Genomic DNA, 25,585 nt, shown 5'->3' with positions numbered 1-25,585 from the left:
TTGTGCCACCAAATGAGTATTTCTATATACTGTATTTTTTACCGAGCCTCGGATTAATAATTGGTGATGTTTTTTAAATGTTTCCAATCAATAGTCGTCTTGTTATATCACTGTATCATACAAAGATAAACTTTCTTCTTTCGAGTTTTCCATTGGGCTGTGCTGTGGCTTAATTTCTATACAGCACAATCTAAAAAACAAAAAATTGAATACGGAAAATTTACTTTAAATTAGACCGTGTTAAATAACATATTTAAAAAATTAAAAAAATGTACATTTTGGGTCGTCTTATAAAAAGTTGTATTTCCGAAATATGCGTTTAAAGACAGCGTTGTAAATTTCTATTGGTTTATATTTCAGTTTGCTCTATAAACATGCGAGCATTTAATCTGCATTGATATATAGTAGGGTGGGAGAAGATGGGACACCTTTAGAACAAATTATCGGGTTTTAAATAATTAACAACGGTCTCTGGGAGCCGTGAGGATATACATTTATATTCGGTTAATTTTTTTTTGTTTACCATCAAATGTGATGGGAAAATAGAATGAAAAAGTGTCCCATGTTCCCCCACCCAACTATATACGTATACAAACTAACACTATTTATAATAATTATATATCTCACAAAACACGGCCATACCTCCCGTTTAGTTTCAAAGCTTCTTTTACAGTTCCAGGCAAAACAATATCTTTAGTCCTCGGAAGCAGGAAAACAAGAAGTGCAGAAACAAAGACTAGGCCTCCCATTAATAATGACGTCACAATACTGTTTCCATGTACGTCTGGGGTAATTAAAAACAAAAAAATAGTGAAATTATAAAGATTATAATAAATATAACTTACTTTATCCTCGCATGGCTAGAAAACGACAACCGTTATAACATGGGTGTTCATACACCTCGTTCCAGCTTACGAATTACTAAGTATGTTACTTTATGGGTGTTTAATTTTTTGGAGGTAGAGGGTTTAAGGCTCGACGCTGCTACCATTGTGGGCGTATGTGTTACTAACTTTGGGCAAGACACTTAACGCCAATTGCTCCAACTCAGTGGTCACTAATGGGTTGTCCAAATTATCAGCTATTCATAAAAAACTCCCCCCAAAACATTCACCCACAAATTACATGACATACATGATAACTCGTAAGCTGGCACGAGGTGTATGAAATAGAACACCCATGTTATAACAACTGTCGTTTTCCGGCTATACGCAAAAATAAAGTAAGTTACATTTATTCAAACATACCTGAGTATATAGCATACGGAGCTAATATGCTACCAATCCTTGCCAAAGCACCGCTGATGCCAAACACCCCGTGTCGTATATTAGTGGGAAATAGCTCTCCTGTGTAAACGTACAGTATACTGTAGGTGACTGTAACGGAAAACTTGGCAATCATTGTAACCGCAACAACAGATGTTTCGTTCCCTGCAGAAATGGTAGTTTTTAAACGGGCGGTAGTTATATAATAGAGTGGGGGAAGATGGGACGCATTTAGCACTTAATATCCATAAACAAATATCCGGATCGTGGTTTAAACAATTAACAACGGTCATTCGGAGTCATGAGCATACGGTTTAATAATTCGTTTAATGTTCTTTGTTTACTACCAAATTTGACTAGAAAATAGAATGAAAAGGTGTCCCATCTTCCCCCACCCTACTGTATAACTAATTAAAAGAAAATGTACATACATAACTTGAGAAAAGGTATCGCAACTAATGCAACTGCTGCAACAAGGGTGAGCAAAACGTAAGAGTTTTTCCTTCCCCAAAACTGCACAGCGCCGTAAAAAATAATCATGGCGAGAAGCTCCATTAAACCACCGAAGAAAATGTTTAGAAATCGATTTCCAGCTAAATTGTTCGAATTCAGTGCAATCGCGTAGTAGCCAAGTGCCGTGACCATCCTGCGAGAAAAAGTTACATTTGAACGATAATAGCCATGCAGGGTAAGATGGGACACCTTTAGCACATAGTATCCAAACATCCTAATCGTTTTTTTAATAACAACGGTCTATAGGAGTTGTTAGGATACGGTTTTATAATTCTTTGAATGTTTGTTTTCTACCAAATGGGACAAGAAAATAGAATGGAAAGGTGTCCATCTTTCCCCACCCTACTGTATTTACCATTAGCACCCAGTATCCCATATTTCCTCAATCGAGGTTCGATAACGCTCTTTGAAAATCATGAGGACACGGTTATAAAATTTAGAAATTATTATTTTTTTGCTACTAAATGAGGTATAAAAGAGAATAAAAACTTAAACCATTTTTCTCGTCTCATTTGGTTGCAAAAAAAGAACGCTCAAAGAATTATAAAACCGTGTCCCCACAACTCAAATAGACCGTTGTTAGTTGTTTAAAATACGATCCGGATATTTGGGTATTATGTTCTAAAGGTGTTCCATCTTCCCCGACCGTACCATATACATAAATAGTTTTTTTTTCAATCTTGTCAACTTATACTAAAACAGGTCTTACCATCCTAATATTATTATAAAGAGTCTGGTGATTAGCAAAGGCTGCTTACAGAACTCGACCCACGTGGCCCATGACGTCACTTCCTTTTCATGCTCCACCATAGATATGTGACAATTTTTCGATTCGTTGATTCGCGCCATTTTATTCAGCAACTTTTCGGCTTTAATTTTCCTATTGTTGGCATAAAGCCACAGCGGTGATTCGTCTAAAACCCTGAAGAAAATTGTTTTAAAAAAGCTGTGGTACTGTGATATGGGTGTAAGAGAAAACATTAGCAGATAATATATATAGTAGGGTAGGGGAATATGACACACACATTTAGTGCATAATATCCAAATATCCTGACCGTGTTTTAAACAATTGAAAACGGTCTATACTGGAGTCGTGAGGATACGGTTTTATAATTTTCAGAATGTTTTTTTTGTTTACTACCAAATGGGACGAGAAAATAGAATGAAAATGTGTCCCATTTCCCCCCACCCCCACATTTACTAATCGTATTTTTAATAAATATCACAATGCTGTTATATATATTTTTTTTTAAGTTATAACATGTTGGTGTGCCATGTAAAAATAAGTACCCGGCAACGTATATATTTTTACAACTTTTTGATTACTTAACACTTTTTAACAAAACGATTTTCAAACTTTAATTTTCTGGGCTTTGAAATTACATAAACATATAAAACATATCTCTTACCAGTAGTAAGGTAAGTATAAAGCGCCAACAAAACTCGCAAACCGCAAGTACCATCGCCAGTCTGTAAAGATATAACATGCCAGACCAAGCAGCATGTACCCCACTGAATAACCTAAAACATTGGCCGAGTAAACAAAGCTTCGGCGGTTCGGATGCACCAATTCAGACGCTGAAATATTTGTTAAAAGGTAAAAAAAATTAGTGATTTTTATGTATGGCTTATAATTTGGAGCAACTGCCGGTAAGTGTCTTGACCGGCGACCCTTTTATTCCATTTTCTCGTCCAAATTAGGAGTAAACAAAGAACATTCAAAGAATTATAAAACTATATCTTCACAACTTCCATATACCATTGTTAGTTGTTTAAAAAACGATCGTGATATTTTGATTCTATTTGCTAAAGGTGTCCCGTCTTTCTCAACCCTACTATACTCTTATTGTTTAATAAATTGTGATAACAGTATGTACCCAATACAGCCGAAGACGCGTATACGATTGAGTTTCCCATCCCAAAGATAAACATAACGATGCAATAGCTGGTGTATGTGGTTGTAAAACTAAGAACAAAGGCGGAGGCATATTCCACAAATACGGAAACTAAGACGACAGTTCGTCGGCCAAACCTGTATGTGATAAATATGAATGAAATAAAATAATTTTAGGGGTAAAGTGGGACATTCTCTTTTATCGTCCCACTTGGTAGTAAACAAAAGCTATCAGATTGCACATACGAAACGTTGCTACAATATGATCAAAGTTATTTTGCAAGCAGAACAATTTTCAGGCATAATAATCATTATGGAATGATATAGTAGGGTGGGGGAAGACGGGACACATTTAGCACATAATATCCAAATATCCCGATCATGTTTTTAAGCAATTAACAACAGCCTATGGGAGTCGTAAGGATATGGTTTTATAATAATTCTTTGAATATTCTTTGTTTACTACTATATAATTGGGACGAGAAAATAGAGTTTAAAGGTATCCCATCTTTCCCCATGCTACTGTATACGCAGTTTGTTTTCATATTTTTTAAAGTTAGGAACTTGTATGATTACATAAACACTTTTATCTACCTGTCTGAACACGTTCCTCCAAACGCTGAGCCAATCAAACCACCAAGCATGAAAAGTGACGTCACAAAGGCTTCTTTCCAAGCATTGTTACATACCAAATCAAACTGTAATAAAGCGGTTTTCAGTGTATGTAGATATATAAACATATAGTACTGTGGGGTAAGTTGGACACCTTTAGCACATAATATCCGAATATCCTGATGGCCGTTTAAACAATTAACAACGGTCTATGGAAGTCGTGAGGATACGGTTTTAGAATTATTTGAATGTTCTTTGTTTACTGCCAAATGGATCGAGAAAATCGAATGCAAGTTGTCCCATCCCAAACTATATTTTACACACAAGCAAGGTGGTATACTATTGTGGGGTAAGATTGAAACCGTGTGCATATATTATTGAATTTTTTGCCATCTACTTTTTTGTATATTAAAAAAAAATTAAGGCTTACTTAGAGTGGTATGGGTTATCCTATAGTAGGGTTGGGGTAATTTGGAAGACAATTTCATTCTATTTTCTCGTCTTATTTGGTAGTAAACAAAGAACGCTCAAAGAATTATTAAACCGTACTCTCACAATTCTCACAATTTCCACAGACCGTTGTTAATTGTTTAAAACACGATTAGGATATTTAGATATTATGTGTTAAAAGTGTCACGTCTTCGGGCTTCGCAGACTCTACTAATCATGTAAATATTCTTTGTTTACTTCCAAATTGTACAATAAAGAAGAGAATGAAAACATGAACCATCGTACAGCAATTTATAGCTACAGCACCTCTGTAACAGCAGTAACGTATCCAGTTTGAAAGATGAAGTTTTTGCACGGAACTAAAGATGTTGTATTTCGAAGAGTGGAAAGTTCGGTTTGTGATGCTAAGAGTATTTTGTTTTATGTTGAAAACTACGTATACATGAATGAATGTTACTTACTTATCCTCGCGTGGCTGGAAAACGACGGACGTTAAACACAGGTGTTATGTTTCATATACACCTCGTGCCAGCTTACGAGTTACCAAGTATGTTACTTTGCGGATAACTTTTTTAAAATTTGTTTTTAATTTTTTAATTGCGGCCGATAATTTAGGCAACCCAAAAGGGACCACTGAGCTGGACCAATTGCTGTTAAGCGTCTTGCCTAAGGACACGTACGCCCACAATGGTAGCAGCGTCGAGCCTTATATAACTCATTACCTGTGGGTTACAGGCAGGCGGCAAACCACTTTGCCGCGGCGCCGGGCAACGGTATACCGTGTAAACAAACTCGCGTGAACTGCCTCAGTTTCAATGTCACGAACGATATGTATAACACACTGAAGCCCTTATTGCATATAAACGTACCGTTAAAAATCGATTCTACATCTAAAGTTAAGTTGTATTTTTCGCACGAATTTTCATATTGTTCTATAATATTCCTTTGCTTGATCGGGGTAGTAGAATTTGCCAACTTTGACTCGATTTCCGACTCTAATAAAGACCTCGATATCTTTAAAAAGAAAAAATTCTTTGAGAAGTTTAAATAAATAAAAATAAATGGTTCGTTTGTCCGCTACATAGCGACCACGGTTATTTTTTGTTTAAAATCAAAATAGTTGAAAAATATTTCTAAATCTTCGCCACCGTAACCGTTTATAAATCATTAAAAAATCTAAATCTTTCCTACCTTTAATCGCAGAGACAAATACAGTTATTATTATTAAATCACCTAAAAAAATTGCATTAAATTTAAGACATTTTTGTCTTACCGTTTTCGATCCATTTTTCAGCGTAACATCGCAGCGGAACGGTGGTGTATACTGCGTGTTAAGAACACTTAACCCAACAAAGACATCTGGAACCATTAACAAAAACATAAGAACACATATCCGTATCTCATATGGAGTGATACTTTGTATAACGGAATTTGTATTTCCCATTTTCACGAAGTCAACTACTGCAATGAAGCCAAACGCCCCAGTTTTTGCAAACTGGTCGATTATGTTTGACTGACAGCTCCACTTGATAGTTTAATAATCTACTTATTTCAAACCAGCTAATGTTTAACAGACTACCACGTTTAGTTTAAGTTATATTTAGCAATCAGACGCATGATGTAATACGACCTATAAAGAGTGCTGTGAAACCGCCACAAAATATCGCATAGTTTTATTTTTTAAATTTTATTGTTTATGGGTGAAGTCGTTGGCAACACCGCATCGCATTCAGACTTGCATTTTTTGCATCGTTTTTTTATCCCGGTGTGCTTCTAGTTACCACATTTTTCAACTTTGTGTATGTTTTTAATTTGAAATGGCTTACAATTGAGACAACCTATTAGTGACCACTGGGTTGGAGCAATTAATGTTTGTTAAGTGTTTTGCCCAAAGACACATACGCTGATAAGCCACGGCGCGGATAAAAAAACGGATACGTTGTAATATTAGAAGTTCAGAGCAGTAACGCTTTTTTGAGATATCGCAGTTTAAGCTATATTTTCACTTGTGCAAAATAACCGTGTTATTTATAGTAGGGTGGGGGGAAATGGAACACCCTTTTATTTTAATTTCTTGCTCCATTTAATATAAAAACAAAGGTTATTCAAAGCGTTAAAAGACTATTTCCTCACGGCTCCAACATACCGTGGTTAATTGTTTAAAACGCAATCTTTAAATATTATGTGCTAAAGGTGTCCTATCTTCCCCACAGTCCTATATATATATATATATATTGCACTCGAATAAGGCATGCAGAGTACGTTGAATAAGTAGTCATGCCCACTGTTGCAATCTATGTCGAATACGAATCAACAATTAAGATATACTAAGATACTTCGTGTTTAACACAGACTTAACGCTGGCCGAGTCATCCTTATAATCGAGGATAGATATTCCAAAAGAACAATTAGAGTTAGACCCCACGAGACGGAGGGTAGCGTCAAAGCAAGGCCTACTCATTACATTGAATAGCCCATGGTCCTCGCACGCCGTAACAATTGGAGGCGGAACTAGTTCTGAGCGACACCTAGTGGGAGCAACCCATTACAATCGCACGAGCTAACAATCAACTAATTGCTTCAATACCACAAGCAAATTCAACCTAAACCGCGTGGGTAAAAAATACCTTTCATACTTTTTTAAGGCTTTTACAAATACACCTTGTGTATTTGTAAAACTTAAAATGTTGTATATTTATCTTACCCCAGCTTACTATAAATTAAAATCATTTTTTCGAACACAGGTATTATATGTTGTTTATCTCAAACCGGCCAAAAAAACAAACTAAAACTATACAAGTATCGTGTTTGCGATATAATTAGCTTGGAATGGCCAGAGTTCCGCGACGGTTAAATTGAATTAGCGGGAATTATAATCTAACGTGTCGGCCGGCCATTGTTGTTTCTATACGCGCGACAGAGAATGAATATGACAGGGCAGAACTGCCTTTGATTTCGCACACAATCCGATACTGCCAGTGACGAGTGGTGGTTTTTGTGACAAAAGAAATATGGTGGCCTGAAGGGTTCCGCATAGTGCAAACAGAGCTCTAAAAACAGCCCTATTCTCATACATTATGGATTTTGCTAAGTATCGGCAGGTGACTTTCAGCGGCTTAGGAAGCTTATATATAGGTTTATATATAGACTTTAAATGAGTATTATTTTCTGCATATAAAGCGGAAAACGAATTCGGTCTCTTTGTTTTTATTTCTGTTTGTTTAAAAGCAGCAGACGTATCAGATTACTTTTCATTCAACAAGAATCCGCCCTATGACCGTGTAAGCTTGTTCGAGCTGTTTGGGAAGTAAGCATCAAGTATCTAATTTTTTATTTGTAGGAATTCTGCAGGCGCCCCTTATAACAGAATAATAATAATAACTTTATTTTTCTTCTCGACCACGGTAGCGAAGATTTTGAACAATTTTAAACAAAAAGACAGGATATAGCGACAGAACAACACGAGCCTTTTATGTCTAACTATTATCAAGTTAAAAAATAGAAACAAAAGTGTACGTATGGCACAATATATTTTATAACAGAATATCTCGTATTTTTATGAGTATAGGTATACAGTACTCTGATCATTTACGGTTTTGGACCGGCATGCTGGACAGTAAGTCGAATTTAAACTCTGCAAATTCACACAAGATGTCGTGGGCAGATGTAAACATACAGGTAATGGATATTTATATTTTATTCAATATGGGCGAGGTCCTACGACTATAAGCATGACATGAGGACATGCGATTTAAAGGTCAGGGTTAGTCAAATACCCCAACCACACCCAACGATGCGATACCGTTTTATGTTGTTTAGAAATATAAATGTATAAATGAGGTCCGGACACTTTTTCTGGTACGCTCGGTGAACTGTAAAAAATGTCTAATATTCCGTTTCGTAATTCTAAGCTGTAAACCCGGTGGTTTAAAGTGCATGGATGGGTAGTTCATGTTGTACGAGTACCATTGTGCAATATGTGAACACGCGATTTACGAGCAGCACATATACTCTTAGGTGAAACTAAATACGCATTCCATAACCCGAGTCGTTTAGCAAATAGCAACGAAAGCGATTTACCTAACACATCGTTTCAGGGCGACTACGATTTATATGCGAGGTCTCCTGTTAGGAGGGCAAACAAAGACGAAGCACAAACGCAAAAAGTGTCAGAATCTAACAGTTCCAACCCCTCGCCTCGAAATGAGAACAGCACGCGTTCAGTGCAAGATCGTTCGGGTCGGCAAAGAAAACCGAGAGTTAAGCTGTCGAAGTCACCCGCAAAGGTACAAGAGCAGGACGTTGAAAAGAAAAATCAAGATGCAAAAATACAGGACACAGAGAAAGTGTTTGGAAATACTGATAAATTGGGTGATAACCGAGAAAAAGACAACAAAAGTAAAATCCATGAAAATTTAAACTTTCTCAGACCCAAGTTTGTCGATTCTCCTGACAATGATATACCAGACAACAAAGAAACGAATATCCTTTCAGATTGTATGCACAAAGCAGGTGACGAAAACCACAAGTTCAACAACAATACACTGTCAAAGGAGACGAGTCCCCACCAAAATCGAAAAGGAAAACAAAAACGGTAATCCAACAATTCATGTTTGTGTCGTGATTCGAAAACAGCACGTTCTTTTATTCTATACTGAAAGGCCCATATTTTCTGCGGTTATGTAAACAGCGAAATAGAGATACGACAAGTGTTTGAAAATGGTACTTCACATTTTCCAATGTGTTTGCGTGACTAAGTTTACCAATTTTACCGTTGCGTTTTCTCTTATCTGATTGCTTAACCAAACAGAACAAAATGTAAACTATGGCGAAAGTTTACGTACTTCTACCAGCACTTATAAAATCGCTTTTTGTTTACCGTGGCCCCAACTCAAATAGAATAGATAGGTGTTGAGTGTGCGCTTACTATATATATAGTTGGATGGGGGAAGATGGGATACCTTTAGCACATAATATCTAAGTATCCTGATCGTGTTCTTAAACAACTAACGGTGGTCTATGGGAGTCGTGAGGATATAGTTTTATAATTCTTTGAATGTTCTTCGTTTACTACTAAATGGGACGAGAAAATAGAGCTAAAAAGTGTCCCATCTTCCCCCACCCTACTGTATACAAAGTCATTTATTCCATAACGTATTAATCTGTTAAGGTTTAATGTTAAAAACGAAGCTATTTACCAATGGGAAGTTATCACAAATTTTCGGTCCAATTTTTTGGTGTTAAAACATTGTTTATTCGCCACCTATGACGTTATATAGTAGGGTGGGGGAAGATGGGACACATTTAGCATATAATATCCAAATATTCTGATCGTGTTTTAAACAACTAACAACGGTCTATGGAAGTCTTATATATGGTTTTATAAATCTTTAAATGTTCTTTGTTTACTACCAAATGGAAAATAGTATAAATAGGTGTTTTCCCCCACCCTACTATACCAAGAAACAATATTTTAAAATGGTTAATAATAAGATGCTTTATTTCAGCACGCCGCAGCTTCACGCGCCTGGTAACCCATTCTCTCCACCCGTGGCGTCGGTAATACATTTCAGGCCACCTGTTGAGATGGGAGCAATTAACAACTCAGTTCAAAGGCGATTTGTGATAAGGTAAGCACTGTGTATAGGACGATAGTAAATCAATGCTGGAATTTATTTATCCTAATTTGGCGGGGTAACGACAGTAGTCATTGGTTCTACAGTAAGCAACATATAAGCGTTATTAAAACAACTGAAAGTTGTCAATCAAAAGTAGAATAGTTTCAACAGTATACCCAATGCCCAAACGTATTAAACCGACCTGTTTCAGAAATGGAATTTTAATGGACGATCTTCATACGAAAGAAAACTTGACGCGTCGGTCGGCGATTTTTATGGCGAAGTACCTTGGCATGGGGTACGACCCACTTCCAAACCGTGTAACTTCTATTGTCGTGCGTCCTATGCTTCCACCACTAAAACGGCGGCAAGAAGGATTTGCCATTCGCGACCGTCCTAAAATAGCACAGGACGAACAAAAACAAGAAAAGATCGAGACTGAACTGGGGCCTCTGCGGGTTTCCGACGCATATAACTCCCGCAGAAATTACGCTATAAAGTCGAGGTTACAGGAGTCGGACAATACCAACCTAGAATCGCGTCTCGACGAGACGGAAATATTTGATCATATTGTACGGTGGAGGTCCAAGGTTCGACACTGTGGAAAGCCAGCGATGTACCGCCGCGTGACGTCACCTACTTTAGGCGAAGTTGCTCTACGAAGAAAATTAACCGACCGCCTGCCAACTAGACAGGTGAATTTCATTTGCTAAACAGCATGGAACTTGCATGTTATCATTAAAAAAATAAAGTTAAAGCAGGGTGGGGTGAAATGGGATACAATTCATTCTATTTTCTCCTTCGAATCGGTAATAAACTTACAGAATTATAAAACCGTATCCCCACATGTACCGTATTTGTTTAAACTACTATCGGGACATTATAAAACGTATCCCATCTTAGCCCATAGCACCGGACCGTACGTATAGTTATGTAATTTTAAACAGTGGTTTAGTTTTAACCTACGTTTTAGAAATGCTGAACAGAGTTTTCTATATAACGGTCTTTTAGGTTCGGCGAAACTGGCGTGGGCTACCCGATATACAAAGTAGCGATTTGGACAGATGGCGGCAACCCGCATCAGTACTTGGCGTACATACGTCACAACCGGACAATAAACATATCAGGGAAAACCCCCAAGATGATATAAAACATAGAGACTCACCTGATGCTGCGACAGACTTGAAAAGCAGGCATGCAAATAGTGATATCGCCAGAACTTGAATACTGATGGATTTGGTTCCTCCTGAAATACCACTTCGTAAACGCAGACCAGTTTGGCAACGAATGCGCTAAATTGTATAGTAATTTACTACACAGAGCTGTGTATAGTAGGGTGGGGGAAGACGAGACACCTTTAGCACATAATATCCAAATATTTTAATTGTGTTTTAAACAATTAACAAAGGTCTATGGAAGTCGTGAAGATACAGTTTTATAGTTTTTTGAATGTTCTTGGTCACAACTAAATGGAAAGTGGAAATAGAATGAAAAGGTGTCCCATCTTCCCCCACCCTACTATATAACGTAATAAAAAAGACAACATGAAAAGAGAATTAAGAAAAGCAAACAGACTGGAGAATTACCATCTTAAAGAACTGGTTGAACACTTACTAAAAGTTTAAAGGGTTCATATTTTATATAAATGAAAATGAAAAAGAAATACACAGATATTGTCGTTGTCGTTCAGATTTTATACACCATTGTTTTAACATTAACTGAACTGATTATAACAATTTAGGTAAGGCATTATGATTTTTCAACTTCAAATGTTGATAAGGTGAAAGGCAGTCAGAAGTTTTGGATTGAAAAAAAAACAAAATATTGTAGCATAAAAACTGGAAAAGATTTCAACACGCAATGAAATTTATTCATACAATGCAATAGGTAGCTAAAGTGCTGTTTGCTAGATCTGTGTTTCCGCTTTTTCTGTATATGAGTGAAAGATTGTATCCTATCTCGCAAGTTAGGTCAAATTTGGGAACGATATTTTGGTGTCCGAGAGCACTTTGTTGTTTTACAGTGGGGGGAGGGACAGCTAATGCACGTTTGTAGTAGAGAACTGCGTAACTTTCCAAACCTATCTGATGAAGTGCTCGCCCCATGTTGTAGAAAGATTCCTGGTCTACGTTTCGTAGCTGGAAAAATTTGTAAATGAAAAATTGAATACATTTACAGACTTAAAAAAGGATTCATATTTAGGTATTTAAATTTCGAAATAATTTAAAGACTTAAAAAAGGATTCCTATTTAGGTATCCAAATTTTAAAATAATTTACAGACTTAAAAAAGGATTCCTATTTAGGTATCCAAATTTTGAAAGAATTTACAGACTTGAAAAGGAATTTCTATTTAGGTATCTAAAATTTGAATGAATTTTTCAGACTTGAAAAGGTATTGCCAATTTAGTTATCTAATATGATTCAGTATCAGTAGTAAACATAGAAATACACACTCACAGTAACTTAAAGTAATATTAATGTCTGTGGATCTGAAATGTAGGCCAGAGTTGCCCCATTACCCAAAAGGTAAAGTAATAATACTTTTTGTTATTGTAAAATAGTAATATTCTCAAAATTTTTAGCAAAGATTAGCAAAACTGCAACATACCTAATAAACAACAGCCTTCATAATAAATTATTAAAAGTTACATTTTAACAAAATAATAAATAAAATTACAAAAAAATTTCCGGAAAAATCTTGGTAAGATTATTAACTAAATTACTAACCTTGCGATACTTGTCTAAAAATGCAATTCCTTGTACAATGAGAGAGTGTTTATGTTCCGAATACTTTTGTGAAGCGATGTGAAAATATACAACTCCAAGCAGAAGCAGATATAAAGGATTTTCTGGGTCCTAAAAGATTTTTTTCTTAAACTTTTTTTAAAAAAACCAAACAAAATAATTACCCACAAAGTAACATACATGGTAAGTCGTAAGCTGGCATGAGGTGTTAAACCCGTGTGATAACGACTGTTGTTTTCCGGCCACACGAGGATAAAGTAAGTTACATTCATTTACATTCAATTGTTCCAACCTAGTGGTCACTAAAGGATTGCCTAAATTGTCAGCCATAAAATATAAAAAACAATCACCCACAAAGTTTAATATGTGGTAACTCATAAGCTGGCATGAGTTGTTTAAAACAGAAAATCTGATTAAAATGACTGCTGTTGCTTGCCATTAGAAGATAAATAAATTATATTTAGTTATCAAATCATAAAATAAGCATTTTAGTGACTAAGCAAAATAAATCTTAAAATTTTACGAAATACAAAACTGATCAGTTTTTAAACTTACCATTTTATGAGCTCTTTCGTATTCACCAAGTGCATGCTTGTAGCTGCCCGATGCAAGCCAATTGTTACCGTTTAATACAGTTAGAGCAAGATGGTTGGGAACCTGAAGGGATATTAATGATAATAACAATACTTTTTATTAGTCTTTGCGATTACGAGATTATACACAGCGACAAAACAACAGTTGTTAAAACATGCTTACAGTTAAAAACAGTTTACATTTAATTCGAAAAAAAAAGTATTTACTTTAAAAAAGATAAAATACAAAATGTTTAAATCGAAAATTGGTAGGTGATAAATGTAAAACAAATGAAGAAACATTACACACATCAGTTTAAAACAAAATATAATGTCAAAATATTGAAAAAGTCCTAGAAAACAAATAAAAATTTGTTGTAAAAACAGAAGGAGCAATAAGACACGATACATCATAGTAAAAATAATGGTTTTTTAGACTAAATGGTTTGTCAAACAGTTTAAATAAATGAAGCTTATTTTGTCTCTTCGGTCAACATAACGAAGAACAAGAGAGTTGACAAAAGCGAAAATACGGGTAGTAACGGTAAAACAACAGTTGTTAAAACACGTTTAGTGATAAAAAAAAGAAATAATGTTTTGGATAAAATGCGTCATGTTTGGTTAATTTTAACACTGTGTGTTATATTACCTTAAATAATCTTCTAAGACAAAACCTGTGGTGTCTAATCTCGCCAGTACGAGCAGTTATCTGGTTAAATATGTTCCATAAATGGTTTGTTTCATGTCCACTGATCAACCACTGTCTGTAAATAAGCCCATATAAGAAATTTATAGATTTTACAAAATCAAAGGGATTTAGGACTATGCATGCGAGTTTTCTATTTTATAAACCTTGTGCCTGCTTTTGCTTATTTTTTGTGCATAATGGACAATTTAGACAACCAATTACAATTAGTGACTACTAAGTTAAACACCCACACAAATTTGTAGCGGGGTCAAACCAGTATCTACTAGTTTAAATATAATTGATCTAATCTCTGAGCTAAAGTGCAGGAGGGATAAAATTCATAAAATTATATATCACTGTCACGATTAGCAGTCTGGTGCTGTGTCAAAGTACTTTTGCCTACGACCCAGAGGTAATGGGTTCAAGCCTCGGCGTTGCTACCATTGTGGGCATATTTGTCTTTGGGCAAGACACTTAAAAACAATTTCTTTAACCCAGTGGTCACTAATGGGTTGTCCAAATTGTCAGCCACACATAAAAAAATCTCCCCAAAATAATCACCCACAAAGTAACATACTTGGTAACTCGTAGGCTGGCACGAGGTGTATGAAACAGAACACCCGTGTTATAACGACTGTCATTTTCCGGTCACGAAGGGATAAAGTAAGTTACATTCATCCATTCAGTGGGTATAAGATAAAAAACAGAACTTACGCAATAAATTAGAAATTAACTAACCAAGTTATAACGACTGTGGTTTCCGGCCACGGGAGGATAAAGCAAGTTACAGTCATCCATTTAGTGGGCATAAGAGATAAGATAACAACAGGACAAATTCAAATAATGCAAAAAAATCGAAAATTGACAAACCTTACAACGTTATAAGCATTAGCATAATCTCCACCAATCATACCAGCGGATAAAACGACACGTTCCAACAAATTCCGCGTTTCTGCGTTGTCGTACCAAGACGCAAGCCACTGTGCACCATCACCAAGTCTAATCACATCTTTGTATCTCTGGCATCGAACCAAAATAGCAGCAGTTTCCTATGGAGGTAGTTATAGTTATATTAAGTCTATTGACCTCATGAATGAAAATATAGTAGGGCGGGGAAAGATGGTACACATTGTCATTGCATTTTCTCGTCCCGTTTAGTAGATAACAAAGAATATTCAAAGAAATATAAAACCGTATCCTCACGACTTCCATAGACCGTTCTTAATTGTTTAAAGCACGATCAGGAAATTTAGATTTTATGTGCTAAAGGTGTCCCATCTTCCCTTAACCCACTATATACTATATTAATTAGAATTCCACACTTTGAATAATGTTATCCACTGTTCATTGGTAAAAATAGAAGGATTGCCATCCAGGAAAACGTTGGAATCTTTGTCGGAATCCCAGAAAAAGCTGGTTTTCTTCACCAGTCTCACATCACCTGTGATAAAAGATTGACATTATATTTTGCACAATATAATATAATTATAATAATCTAATCTATAAATAAGTCAGATGTGTTACACAACTATATTTAATTTTATTTAAATTTTACGCTGCAAATAAATGTTATATACAGTGGTCACTAATGAGATTGCCAAACTATCAACCACACAGAAAAAAGTAACTCGTAAGCTGGCACAAGGTGTATGAAACAGAACAGCAATGTTATAACCACTATCGTTTTCTGGCTATGCGATGATAAAGTTGCATTCACTCATTTATTCAAATACACCAGAACACATCGCTTCAAAAACTAGTAAAAACTGGTAAAAAACCTTATTGTTAAAACTAGTAAAAACTGGATTTTACGAGAGATTACCTGCTGCTGAATTACGCAATGTATTCTTTCTTTTTATTACTGCAATCTAATAACAAACAAACAAAAACTTGACATGTTATGAAAGTTATATATCATTGCAAAATAATTAAATGGACTTTCTAGGTGTTGGGGTAAAGTAAAGCGATTTGAAAATATTTTAAACGAAAAGACAGGATATAGCAACAAAACAACAGTTGTTAAAACACGCTTACAGTTAAAAACATATTTACATTTAATTGAAAAAAAATAAGCGAGGTCGCTACACCTAGCAGACAACCAAGCCATTTATGTTAAATTATTCTCAAGTTAAACTTCTAATAGAAACAAAAGTGTACACGAGCCCTACAATGGGGGTAATCTGCCTTAATGAGGATTGACCCAAAGATTGGGTCATGTTAAAAAAAAAGTTTTGTAACAATAAAAATTTGGACAAAAAGTACTGCACCAAAACATACACAGAAACTAATATAAGATTTTATATACGTACATTTCCTTCAGAAAAAGCCGAACCAAGACGATTTGCAAACATCAGCAGAGCCACGTCCGCAGCCAACGAAAACTTAGATAATCTAACAACAACAAAAATTTGAGATGGAATTATTGTAAGGATCTGGTGCTAAGGAAAAGTAAGAGACAAAAATCAAGTCCAACCAATTGTCGTATTAGAGATATATTCCGCCTAAATGGCTCTGTCAGTCTCTGTAAAAGAGGCATAAAATAATAAAAAATGGTTATAAAAACAGAGAAACAAAGGGACACAAACATCTGCAACTGCGAACTATAGAATCCCTTAAAAAAGATATACATACTATAAGCATTTGGTCACAATAGGAATTTTAAACATTTGAGGTTAAAAGACAGGAAACCATTAACACACAATTTTCAAATATCCTGATCATGTTTTAGACAATTAACAACGGTCTATAGGAGTTGTGAAAATAGGGTTTTATAATTCCTTGAATTTTCTTTGTTTTGTTTACCACCAAAATGAATAAAAAGGTGTCGCATTTTCCCTCACCCTAATATATTATGAAAAAGTTTTATTTATTTTTTCTATTTCGATAGCGAAGATCACATTATTTATTATGTACCTGTTTGTACGCGACTTCTCGCCCCATTCTTTCAAAACTTGGAATCTGGTTAAATGCAGTTTCATCCGGATATCAGGGTCCGCTTCATAGCTGTCTGCCTCTTCCAATGTCTAGGAAATTGAAACCATTTTTTAACAATAATAATTGTATAATAAATATATTAATAATACAATAATATAATAATAAGTGGAATTAAACCTTGGCTTGTTTCATGCAGCTCAGAATTGGGTCTTAATGCCTCATGGCAGTTTAACCATTTTTTTTAGGTTTAACAATGTTATAATAATAATTTTATTTGTCTATTCGATTACAGTAGCAAAAATTTAGAAACATTTTAAAAGAATAGGCAGGATATGTGGTCACTAATGGGTTGTCCAAAATATTAGCCATACATAAAAAATGCAAAAAAAATAATCACCCACAAAGTAACATACATAGTAACTCGTAAGTTGGCACAAGGTGTATGAAACAGAACACCCGTGTTATAACGATAGTCGTTTTTTAGCCATGCAAATATAAAGTAAATTAGATACATACATATAACAACAAAAAAAACAAAACAAGCATGTTCGCTACACCTAGCAGACAAACAAGCCAATTATGTTTAAATATTTTCAAGTTAAACTTCTTATCTAAACAAAAGTGAGCGCAAGCTGTTCTCACCTTATTGGCTTCAGAGAATTTATTGGCGAGTTTTAACGACTCAGCAAACTTAATATGTGCTTCCACGTGACCAGGGGCTAACCGTACACACTGCTTATAACTTTTCAGTGCCCTTTCCAGGTTGCCGCATAGCCTCTCACATTCTGCGTGTTTTAGCCATACAGCAGCGAGAGAGTAATCTGGGGAGGTTACGAGAAGATTGAGGACTTTGAGAGCCTCTTCATGCTCTCCTACATCAGAGTATGCCTCCGCCATGTCAAAGTACAAGTCACCTGGATAAGACAAAGTATTAAAATGTTATGTTTGTCTACTAGATTTAGCCACCATGCTGATTTTATTCCAATTAAATATAAATATGTTTTCAACTGTAAGCGTGTTTTAACAACTGTTGTTTTATAGCTATATCCTTTCTTTTCGCTTAAAATATTTCTAAATCTTCGCTATCGTAATCGAAAAAAAACAAATAAAGTTATTATTATGTTAAGATATTAAATGGGGTAGCCTAGGCTATGCTATATTGCTATTTTTTATACCTTCAAGAAAAAAATGTGATAAATACATAAACAATACGTGGTAATCAATTACCAAGCTCTTACATATAATTTCATGCATAATTTTACTCAAAAAACAGTAGCATTACTACTATCTTATCCCTAATACTTAATTGCTTATTTAAAACTGCATTAAAGGTGGCCAGCAACATTCAAAACCAGCTTTAAACTTTTAACTTACATATTTTCTTACTAAAACAGCCAAAAAAATTTAAAAAAGGGACTTGAACGTTTTACATCTCTTCTATTTAACAGTACTAACTTAAAATAACTGTAAAAAAGGCAATTTGTGTTTTATCTATATGGGTGAGGTCCTTGTCAATACAGACAGTACAGGATTTAGAGGAGATTTGGCCCATTACATTACCTCAAGACCACACTACAGAAATAATAAATTTACATTTAGTAAACATTTTTTACAAGGACCTCCTCCATGTAAAATAGAATATAAATTTACTACACGTTTTATGGTTATTTAAATTTTGCTTTAAACAGTTTTGTTTTTTACTTCAAACAAATTTTACTTAAAACATTTTATTTAAAAATAAACAACATTTTTTTATTTTTTTTATTTAAAAAACATTAAATTTTTTTAACTTACCGATATCTTTGGGGTTGTGGCTGCAGATATTGCTGGCTATTTCTTCAACCAAAGAGCTTTTGTTTAACCGTATCATTGCCACGGCAACTTTGCATTGAAGATCAATGGCTAGGTCACTAGATAGGGTCATACTAATAATATCACGATCACCTAAAATGTAACGGGTCAAAATTTATTTTGTTCTATATGGGTGAGATCCTATGCCTATGGAAAGGCATTCTAGAGGATCAGGGATTAAGGCTTGAATTGGTAGATTATTAGTGCAGCCAACATTACATGTGTATGAATGAATGTAACTTACATTATCCTTCCGTGGCTAAAAAACGACAGTCGTTATAACATGTATGTTCATACACCCCGTGCCATCTTACGAGTTACCATGTATGTTACTTTGTGGGTGATTGTTTTTTATGTGTGGCTAATGATTTGGACAACCAAATAGTGACCACTAGGTTGAAGCAATTGCCGTTAACATGACATTTTGACAGGCTATTTATTTGATATTTCTAAACTATAAATAAAATTTTCAAAAAAAAACTATAAAATTTTCAAGATATTATTAGTATGACACATCTATTTTTACAGTGGCTATGTTGCCCATAAGCATATCAATTTTACATGAGCAAAACTGTTACAATAGAATTAATAAAAAACACTTTATGTATATAATTTTACCTATTTTTTCTTTAGGCTCCAGAGCAGTTTCATCAGAAAAATACAAAATCAAGCTGCTGTGCAGACATAAGACCTTAAATGAGAATGAAAATTGTAAAAAAAAACTAAATTTAAGAACAAATGTTGTCTATAATTTTAAATATGAGTTTTTAACTGTTAGGACAACAGCCAGTCATATATAAGTAAAACAAAACCTCCGCTGTATGGAGAAAAATTCATTCAAAATACCTCAAGGACATTTTTATATCTTCCCAATAACAGCAGCAGTTCACACAGCATGTTAGCATCCTCATCTTTAAAAGCAGAAGCCTGATGTTCAAGTGCTTGTTCTAACAGATCGACGGCAAGCATGCTTTCATTGTTTGAATGGCAAGTTCTATATATCAATAGATAGTGAGATACACATGAATGATATAATCATCCACAAAGTAACATACTTGGTAACTTGTAAGCTGGCACGAGATTGTATGAACATCCTTGTTAAACCAATTGTCGTTTTCCGGCCACGCGAGGACTAAATAAGTTACATTCATACATTCAACTTACTTTATTCTTGCGTAGCCGGAAACGACAGTCGTTAAACACAGGTTTCGGTTTCATACACCTCCTGCCAGCTTTTGAGTTACCATGTATATTACTTTGTAATTATTTTTTCGATTTGTTTTTTTATCTGATAATTTGGACAACCCATTAGTGACCACTGGGTTGGAGCAATTGCTGTTAAGTGCCTTGCCCAAGGACACATTCGCCCACAATGGTAGCAGCGAAGCGCCTTGAACCCATCACCTCTGGGTTAGAGGCACGCGCTAACCAACTGTGCTACTGTGGGAACCTAACTTATTACCACACAGCATAGCAAATAACATGTCAATTTCTTACTTTGCCATGTCCCTTGCAAGAGACACAGACTCCACAGATAAGGACTTGGGCATGAGGCCGACCACAATCTTATACAAAGCCATTGCTTTGTGGAAAAGACCTAACTTTTGGTGAAGTTTGGCGTTTTCCCATACAATGTTGTAATCATCAGGTCTTACTTTAAATGCTGTAACAAATATATTGATAAATGTTTTGGTATTATATACTCTAACTGGTACTTCCAATTAATTTTTCAAGTATGTAAATAATATATAGTAGAAAGGGGTAAAATGGGACACACCTTTAAACATAATATCTAAATATCCTGATCATGTTTTAAGCAATTAAGAACGGTCTATGAAAGTTGTGAGGATACAGTTTTATAATTTTTTGAGTGTTTTTTGTTTACTACCAAATGAGATGAGAAAATAGAATAAAAAGGTGTCCTATCTTTCCCAACCCCATTATACATTGTTTACATAATTGGAAAGTTAATAGGAACTACTAATGTTGGAGCACTAGTACCTAAACAAATGTTACTGAGTTAAGTAGGTTTGAAAACTGGATGTTAAAACCAATGTGGTCTTTTGTGTACTAAACAAATTACTTAGTGGCTTCAAGCTAGTCACCATTACAATGTCCAAATAGTCAGTTACAGTCGTATAAAAAACACAGAAAGAGATTTATACGTAGTTGCTCTGTCAAATGAGAATAAATATGTGACATTTATTTTTAGGTAAATGTAAATATGTAGGTTAACGGTACATTGTGTTAAAATGCCATGTGTGGGTTTTCAGACCAGCATTTCTTAAACTGGCGTAAATTTACCCCTGGGGTTAAATTCCTCGTATTTAGAGGGTAAATGAGCTACCAATCAAAATCCACATCAGTTGACAGAGCGGAAAAATTGTGCCAATTGTAGTACTTTACCAGACATTAAACAACTTGTTGCCAAAAATCTAGTGCATCCGTCGCATTAAATATAATTGATGGAATTAGTTGTTTTCGCTTTTTAATAAATGAGCGCCATATTACATATTGGGGGTAAATCTGATAACCATCTTTGTTAAAAGGGTAAAGCATACAAAAAGTTTAAGAACCATTGTTTTGGACTATGTATGTTCTACACTTGCAAATCAATACAAATATACCTTTAGTATAACAGTTAATAGCTTTTGTGTTTTCATTTTGCTTCAAACACATATTTGCCAGGTGTAACCACTGGTCTGCATCCCTGGGTGAGAGATGGGCGGCCAATAAACTGTATTGAAGCGATCGTTCAGGTTCGCCTCTCTCGTCGTAAATCATAGATAGAGTTTCAAACGGTTCAGCAGCATATGGGACTATGGGTAGTAAAGTAATGCATAAATGAAAAGAATAAATGAATGAAACTTACTTTATCCTTGCGTAGCCGGAAAAGACAGTCGTTAAACACAGGAGTTCTGTTTCATACACCTCGTGCCCACTTACGAGGAATTACCTAGTATGCTACTTTGTTAGTTATTTTTTTGAAGTAATTCTTTAATTTTTTTTTGGATGGCTGATAATTTGGACAACCCATTAGTGATCACTGGGTTGGAGAAATTGCTGTTAAGTGTCTTGCCCAATGACACATACAGCTCTAATATTTATATTGTGAAAAACTGTTCAAAGCAGCTGTACTTTGTGTAATCAAACATTTCAATAAACCTGTCCCTATATAACTCATATCTCATTTAATAAGCATTGCAGTGATTCGGTAATATAGTAATACAACATAAATAAATAAATAATACGACATTATAACATAATTAAATAAAAACTTCTAATCTAATTGGGTTAAATCATGTTCATTTTTTTATTGTTGAAATTTAGTTATACTCATAAACTTTAAACATTGGGAACCTCTACAACCTCATTAACTTATTATATGGGGAATACTGTATATTTTGGCTATGCTTGTTTGTTTAATCATCCAACAAAAGTTAGGTTTAAATTTTAAGTTTAATGCTAAAACATATGATGTCTCTCTTGATTTAAATGTTAAAGTGACATTTCATGCCGTGCAACCCCAATTATACTCCTATAAAAAAGTTCCATGACAATATATGTCAAAAGGTGTGGAATTTAAAACAGGGTGAGCACATTACCCCAACAAAATTCTTACCGAGCCTGATAATTTCCATACACATCTTGATAGCATCATCATGGTCGCCACGTGCGTAGCAAAGATTTGCCTCGCCCATCAAACCTCGCAACTCACGGGGCAAACGACTTGAAGCACCCTGTTTAAAACAGACATTATCTTATGTAACTTTACAATATGAATCGGGTAAAATAATAATAACTTTTATTTGTCTCTTGGATTATAGAAGCGAAGCTTAGGAAATATTTTAAACAAAGACAGGTTATAGCGACAAAACAACAGTTGTTAAAACCCGCTCACAGTTAAAACATATTTACACTTAAATGGAAAAAAGCATGGTCGCTACACCTAGCAGACAAACAACTGAAACAAGCTATTTATGTTGATTATTTTTAAGTTAAACTTCTAATAGAAACAAAAGTGTGTAAAGATACGAACCGTACAATGGGGGGATTGGCATTAAAGAAAAATATTGGGTCATAATGGGAAAACAGGTAGCAAGGCAATGGCCAAAAAGTGACCAATTTCCCCAAAAAAACATTTGATGTCATTTAATTTAACATTTCTGTTTAAAAAATACTGAGAAAACTATGCGATAAATCAACCTGCTTTCTTTTCTCTGTTAAAACGTCACCCTCTATGTTTAATGCACGTTGAATGTCTTGTACATTCTGTCTGTCTTCCTCATCTATGTCATCTGCATATGATTGAAATGCTTATTAATTAATAAATGTTACTTAATTTAGTTTTTTTCAGTAGTGGCCTGAAAACGACAGTTGTTAAACATAGGTGTTCTGTTTCATACACCCCGTGCCAACTTACAAGTTACCAAGTATGTTACTTTATGGGTGATTTTTTTATGTGTGGCTGATAATTCGAACAACCCATTAGTGACCACTGGGTTTAGGAAATTGCAGTTAAGTGTCTTGCCCAAGGACACATTTGCCCACAGTGATAGCACCGAAGAGCCTTGAACCAATTACCTCTGAGTTAGAGGCAGGTGCGCCAACCACTTTGCCACGGCGTCAGACAAATACAAATGTTACCATTAGGTTTATTTTGGGGAAAGTCTTGGGGCAGGGTATGCCAAAAAAAATAACGCAAAATTTGCCCTAGCTGTCATTAGTGCAACCTAGTACAGACTACAGATAGAAAATTACTGAGGAAAGGGTGGAATTAATAAGAAGGTATATTGCTAATTTCGTGTTATATAGTAGGGTGAAGAAGATGGGACACCTTCTCATTCTATTTTCTTGTCCCATTTGCAAGTAAACAAAGAACATTCAAAGAATTATAAAACTGTATCCTTGCGACTCATGCAGACCGTTATTAATTGTTTAGAACAAGAATAGAATATTTGGATATTATGTTTCTGAAGGTATCCTGTCTTCCCCCACCTTACTACTGTTACTAGCATACAAGATTTCTTAGCAAATTAATGTTTTAAACAGAAAAGTGAAGAAAGGTACAGTATGTAGAGATTACCTTTCTCATCAATACCTTCTTCCATAGCTTCAGCTTCATCTGTTATTTTCTCAAAGGTAGAAACAGATGAAGTGAGAGCATTCCGCTGAAATTTTGTAAAACACTTATTACAGTTGTAAACACTAATTTTGTAAAGCTGAAATTTTGTTAAACGGTTATTGCCTATTACAGTTGTAAACTATTGACAAAAATAAGGGAAAAGGTATCGTAGGCTAAACAAGTTACAATATTTTTTTTAAAAGAAATGTTTAGGTGCCAAGGCCCTTACATCTTAATAAAGGATACTAAAATGCTGAAAATGATATGTTGTGTATGTGCCCTTGGGTAAGACAACTAACAGCCTTTGTCACTGAGTTACTCTGTTGGACCACTCTGGGTTGGGTAATGTGCCAATTCTGGCATACTCAGTAACTCAGATACCATGGCTTGCCATGCAACAGAAAAAAGTCACTTCACAAATCACAAAAAAAGGAAATAACAACTAAGAGCAAAGTTAAAAAGTACAGATCTAATGATATACTATGAAACTCTACAGCACCAGAACTAATTTTTTAAAAAGCAAACATTTTAAAATCATACACTAAACTTACTGTATTATCTTTATTGACTGTTTCTTTTCGTTTTCCTCCAATAATTATTTGAAATCTCTGCCCTGAATCAGGTTCGGGTTTGTTTTTTATTGGACTTGTGTACGTATGCATTTGTATGTCTGATAAAGCTGAGGTGTCCTGATGTAAAACAAACGACTGGCTGTGACTGGTAGAAGGGCTCATGTCAGCTGCTGGCTTTGTTTTTCTTTGCGCTAATAAAAAAGTTGTTTTATATCATTTATGAAAAAATATATTTGTGCAAGCAGTTTTTAGGGCATGTGTTTTGTAGCTCAAAGGTGGCTGTACACAGTATCCGGCTGTGAATTCGCGTGTGAAGGCGTATGCAAACCCATTACCGAGTTCTGCATGCGGCAGCGAAATCCGGACAAAACAGACAAAACGGACGAATTCCGGATACTGTGTACAGCCACCTTAAGAATACTAGATTCAAGGCTTAATGCTGCTACCATTGTGGATAGTGTGCCTTGAGTCAGAACACTAATTAAATTTTTCCTTAGCCCGTACACATAGGTATTAGGGATATACAAAGAAAATTGATTTCTTTTATTCATACAATATCAAACACAAAGTTGGTATGTTGATTTGACTATAGAGGACCAAATATGAAAGTGTTCAAAGGTCCGGGGCCGTGGTGTAGTGGTTAGCGCGCCTGCTTGTAACCATTACGTAATGGGTTCAAGGCTCGTCGCTGCTACCATCGTGGGCGTATGTGTCCTTGGGCAAGACACTTAACGACAACTGGCTC

At 35.1% G+C, this 25,585-nt stretch overlaps 3 protein-coding genes across 3 annotated transcripts in view; 1 reads left to right on the top strand and 2 right to left on the bottom strand.

Annotated features, from left to right (window-relative positions):
• On the bottom strand, positions 1-6,292 carry LOC113474881 (solute carrier family 22 member 4-like). The gene is made up of 11 exons (XM_026837744.1): positions 6,008-6,292; positions 5,604-5,748; positions 5,041-5,138; positions 4,267-4,370; positions 3,656-3,810; positions 3,188-3,356; positions 2,488-2,700; positions 1,697-1,911; positions 1,248-1,430; positions 643-784; positions 1-190 (listed from the first exon to the last, which is right to left on the bottom strand). Exons 1-11 carry the CDS (start codon positions 6,176-6,178, stop codon positions 103-105), a joined length of 1,683 nt encoding a protein of 560 aa, XP_026693545.1. The 5' UTR covers positions 6,179-6,292; the 3' UTR covers positions 1-102.
• Positions 6,292-12,050, top strand: LOC100176114. The gene is made up of 5 exons (XM_002130415.5): positions 6,292-8,412; positions 8,832-9,328; positions 10,242-10,364; positions 10,564-11,047; positions 11,364-12,050. The coding sequence occupies exons 1-5, from the start codon at positions 8,293-8,295 to the stop codon at positions 11,574-11,576; spliced, it is 1,437 nt and encodes a 478-aa protein (XP_002130451.2). The 5' UTR covers positions 6,292-8,292; the 3' UTR covers positions 11,577-12,050.
• LOC100178427 (general transcription factor 3C polypeptide 3) overlaps positions 12,028-25,585 on the bottom strand; it is a 14,984-nt gene continuing 1,426 nt past the window's right edge. Inside the window, exons 4-22 of the mRNA XM_004226862.3 lie at positions 24,820-25,031; positions 24,230-24,314; positions 23,350-23,441; positions 22,766-22,883; positions 21,771-21,962; positions 20,641-20,806; positions 19,990-20,137; positions 19,762-19,834; positions 19,087-19,236; positions 17,935-18,206; positions 17,272-17,381; positions 16,668-16,749; positions 16,181-16,226; positions 15,681-15,799; positions 15,229-15,407; positions 14,320-14,434; positions 13,654-13,755; positions 13,081-13,209; positions 12,028-12,490 (exon numbers count right to left, since the gene is read on the bottom strand). Of these exons, the coding sequence (XP_004226910.1) occupies positions 12,224-12,490; positions 13,081-13,209; positions 13,654-13,755; positions 14,320-14,434; positions 15,229-15,407; positions 15,681-15,799; positions 16,181-16,226; positions 16,668-16,749; positions 17,272-17,381; positions 17,935-18,206; positions 19,087-19,236; positions 19,762-19,834; positions 19,990-20,137; positions 20,641-20,806; positions 21,771-21,962; positions 22,766-22,883; positions 23,350-23,441; positions 24,230-24,314; positions 24,820-25,031 (2,657 nt within the window). The 3' untranslated portion in view covers positions 12,028-12,223. The remainder of the gene's footprint in view (positions 12,491-13,080; positions 13,210-13,653; positions 13,756-14,319; positions 14,435-15,228; positions 15,408-15,680; positions 15,800-16,180; positions 16,227-16,667; positions 16,750-17,271; positions 17,382-17,934; positions 18,207-19,086; positions 19,237-19,761; positions 19,835-19,989; positions 20,138-20,640; positions 20,807-21,770; positions 21,963-22,765; positions 22,884-23,349; positions 23,442-24,229; positions 24,315-24,819; positions 25,032-25,585) is intronic.

The sequence above is a fragment of the Ciona intestinalis genome, chromosome 14 (assembly GCF_000224145.3).
Source record: "Ciona intestinalis chromosome 14, KH, whole genome shotgun sequence".
NCBI classification, from domain to species: domain Eukaryota; kingdom Metazoa; phylum Chordata; class Ascidiacea; order Phlebobranchia; family Cionidae; genus Ciona; species Ciona intestinalis.
Note: the sequence above shows the minus strand (reverse complement) of the source record. Positions and strands in the feature narration are given on the sequence as shown.

Coding starts and splice junctions, on each gene's coding strand:
- LOC100176114 (XM_002130415.5), top strand. CDS start 8,293: ATGAGTATAGGTATACAGTACTCTGATCATTTACGGTTTTGGACCGGC. Junction 10,365..10,563: donor CAAAGGCGATTTGTGATAAG/GTAAGCACTGTG, acceptor GACCTGTTTCAG/AAATGGAATTTTAATGGACG. Junction 11,048..11,363: donor ACCGCCTGCCAACTAGACAG/GTGAATTTCATT, acceptor ACGGTCTTTTAG/GTTCGGCGAAACTGGCGTGG.
- LOC113474881 (XM_026837744.1), bottom strand. CDS start 6,178: ATGGGAAATACAAATTCCGTTATACAAAGTATCACTCCATATGAGATA. Junction 3,811..4,266: donor GGAGGAACGTGTTCAGACAG/GTAGATAAAAGT, acceptor TATCACATACAG/GTTTGGCCGACGAACTGTCG. Junction 3,357..3,655: donor CGCGTCTTCGGCTGTATTGG/GTACATACTGTT, acceptor CAAATATTTCAG/CGTCTGAATTGGTGCATCCG.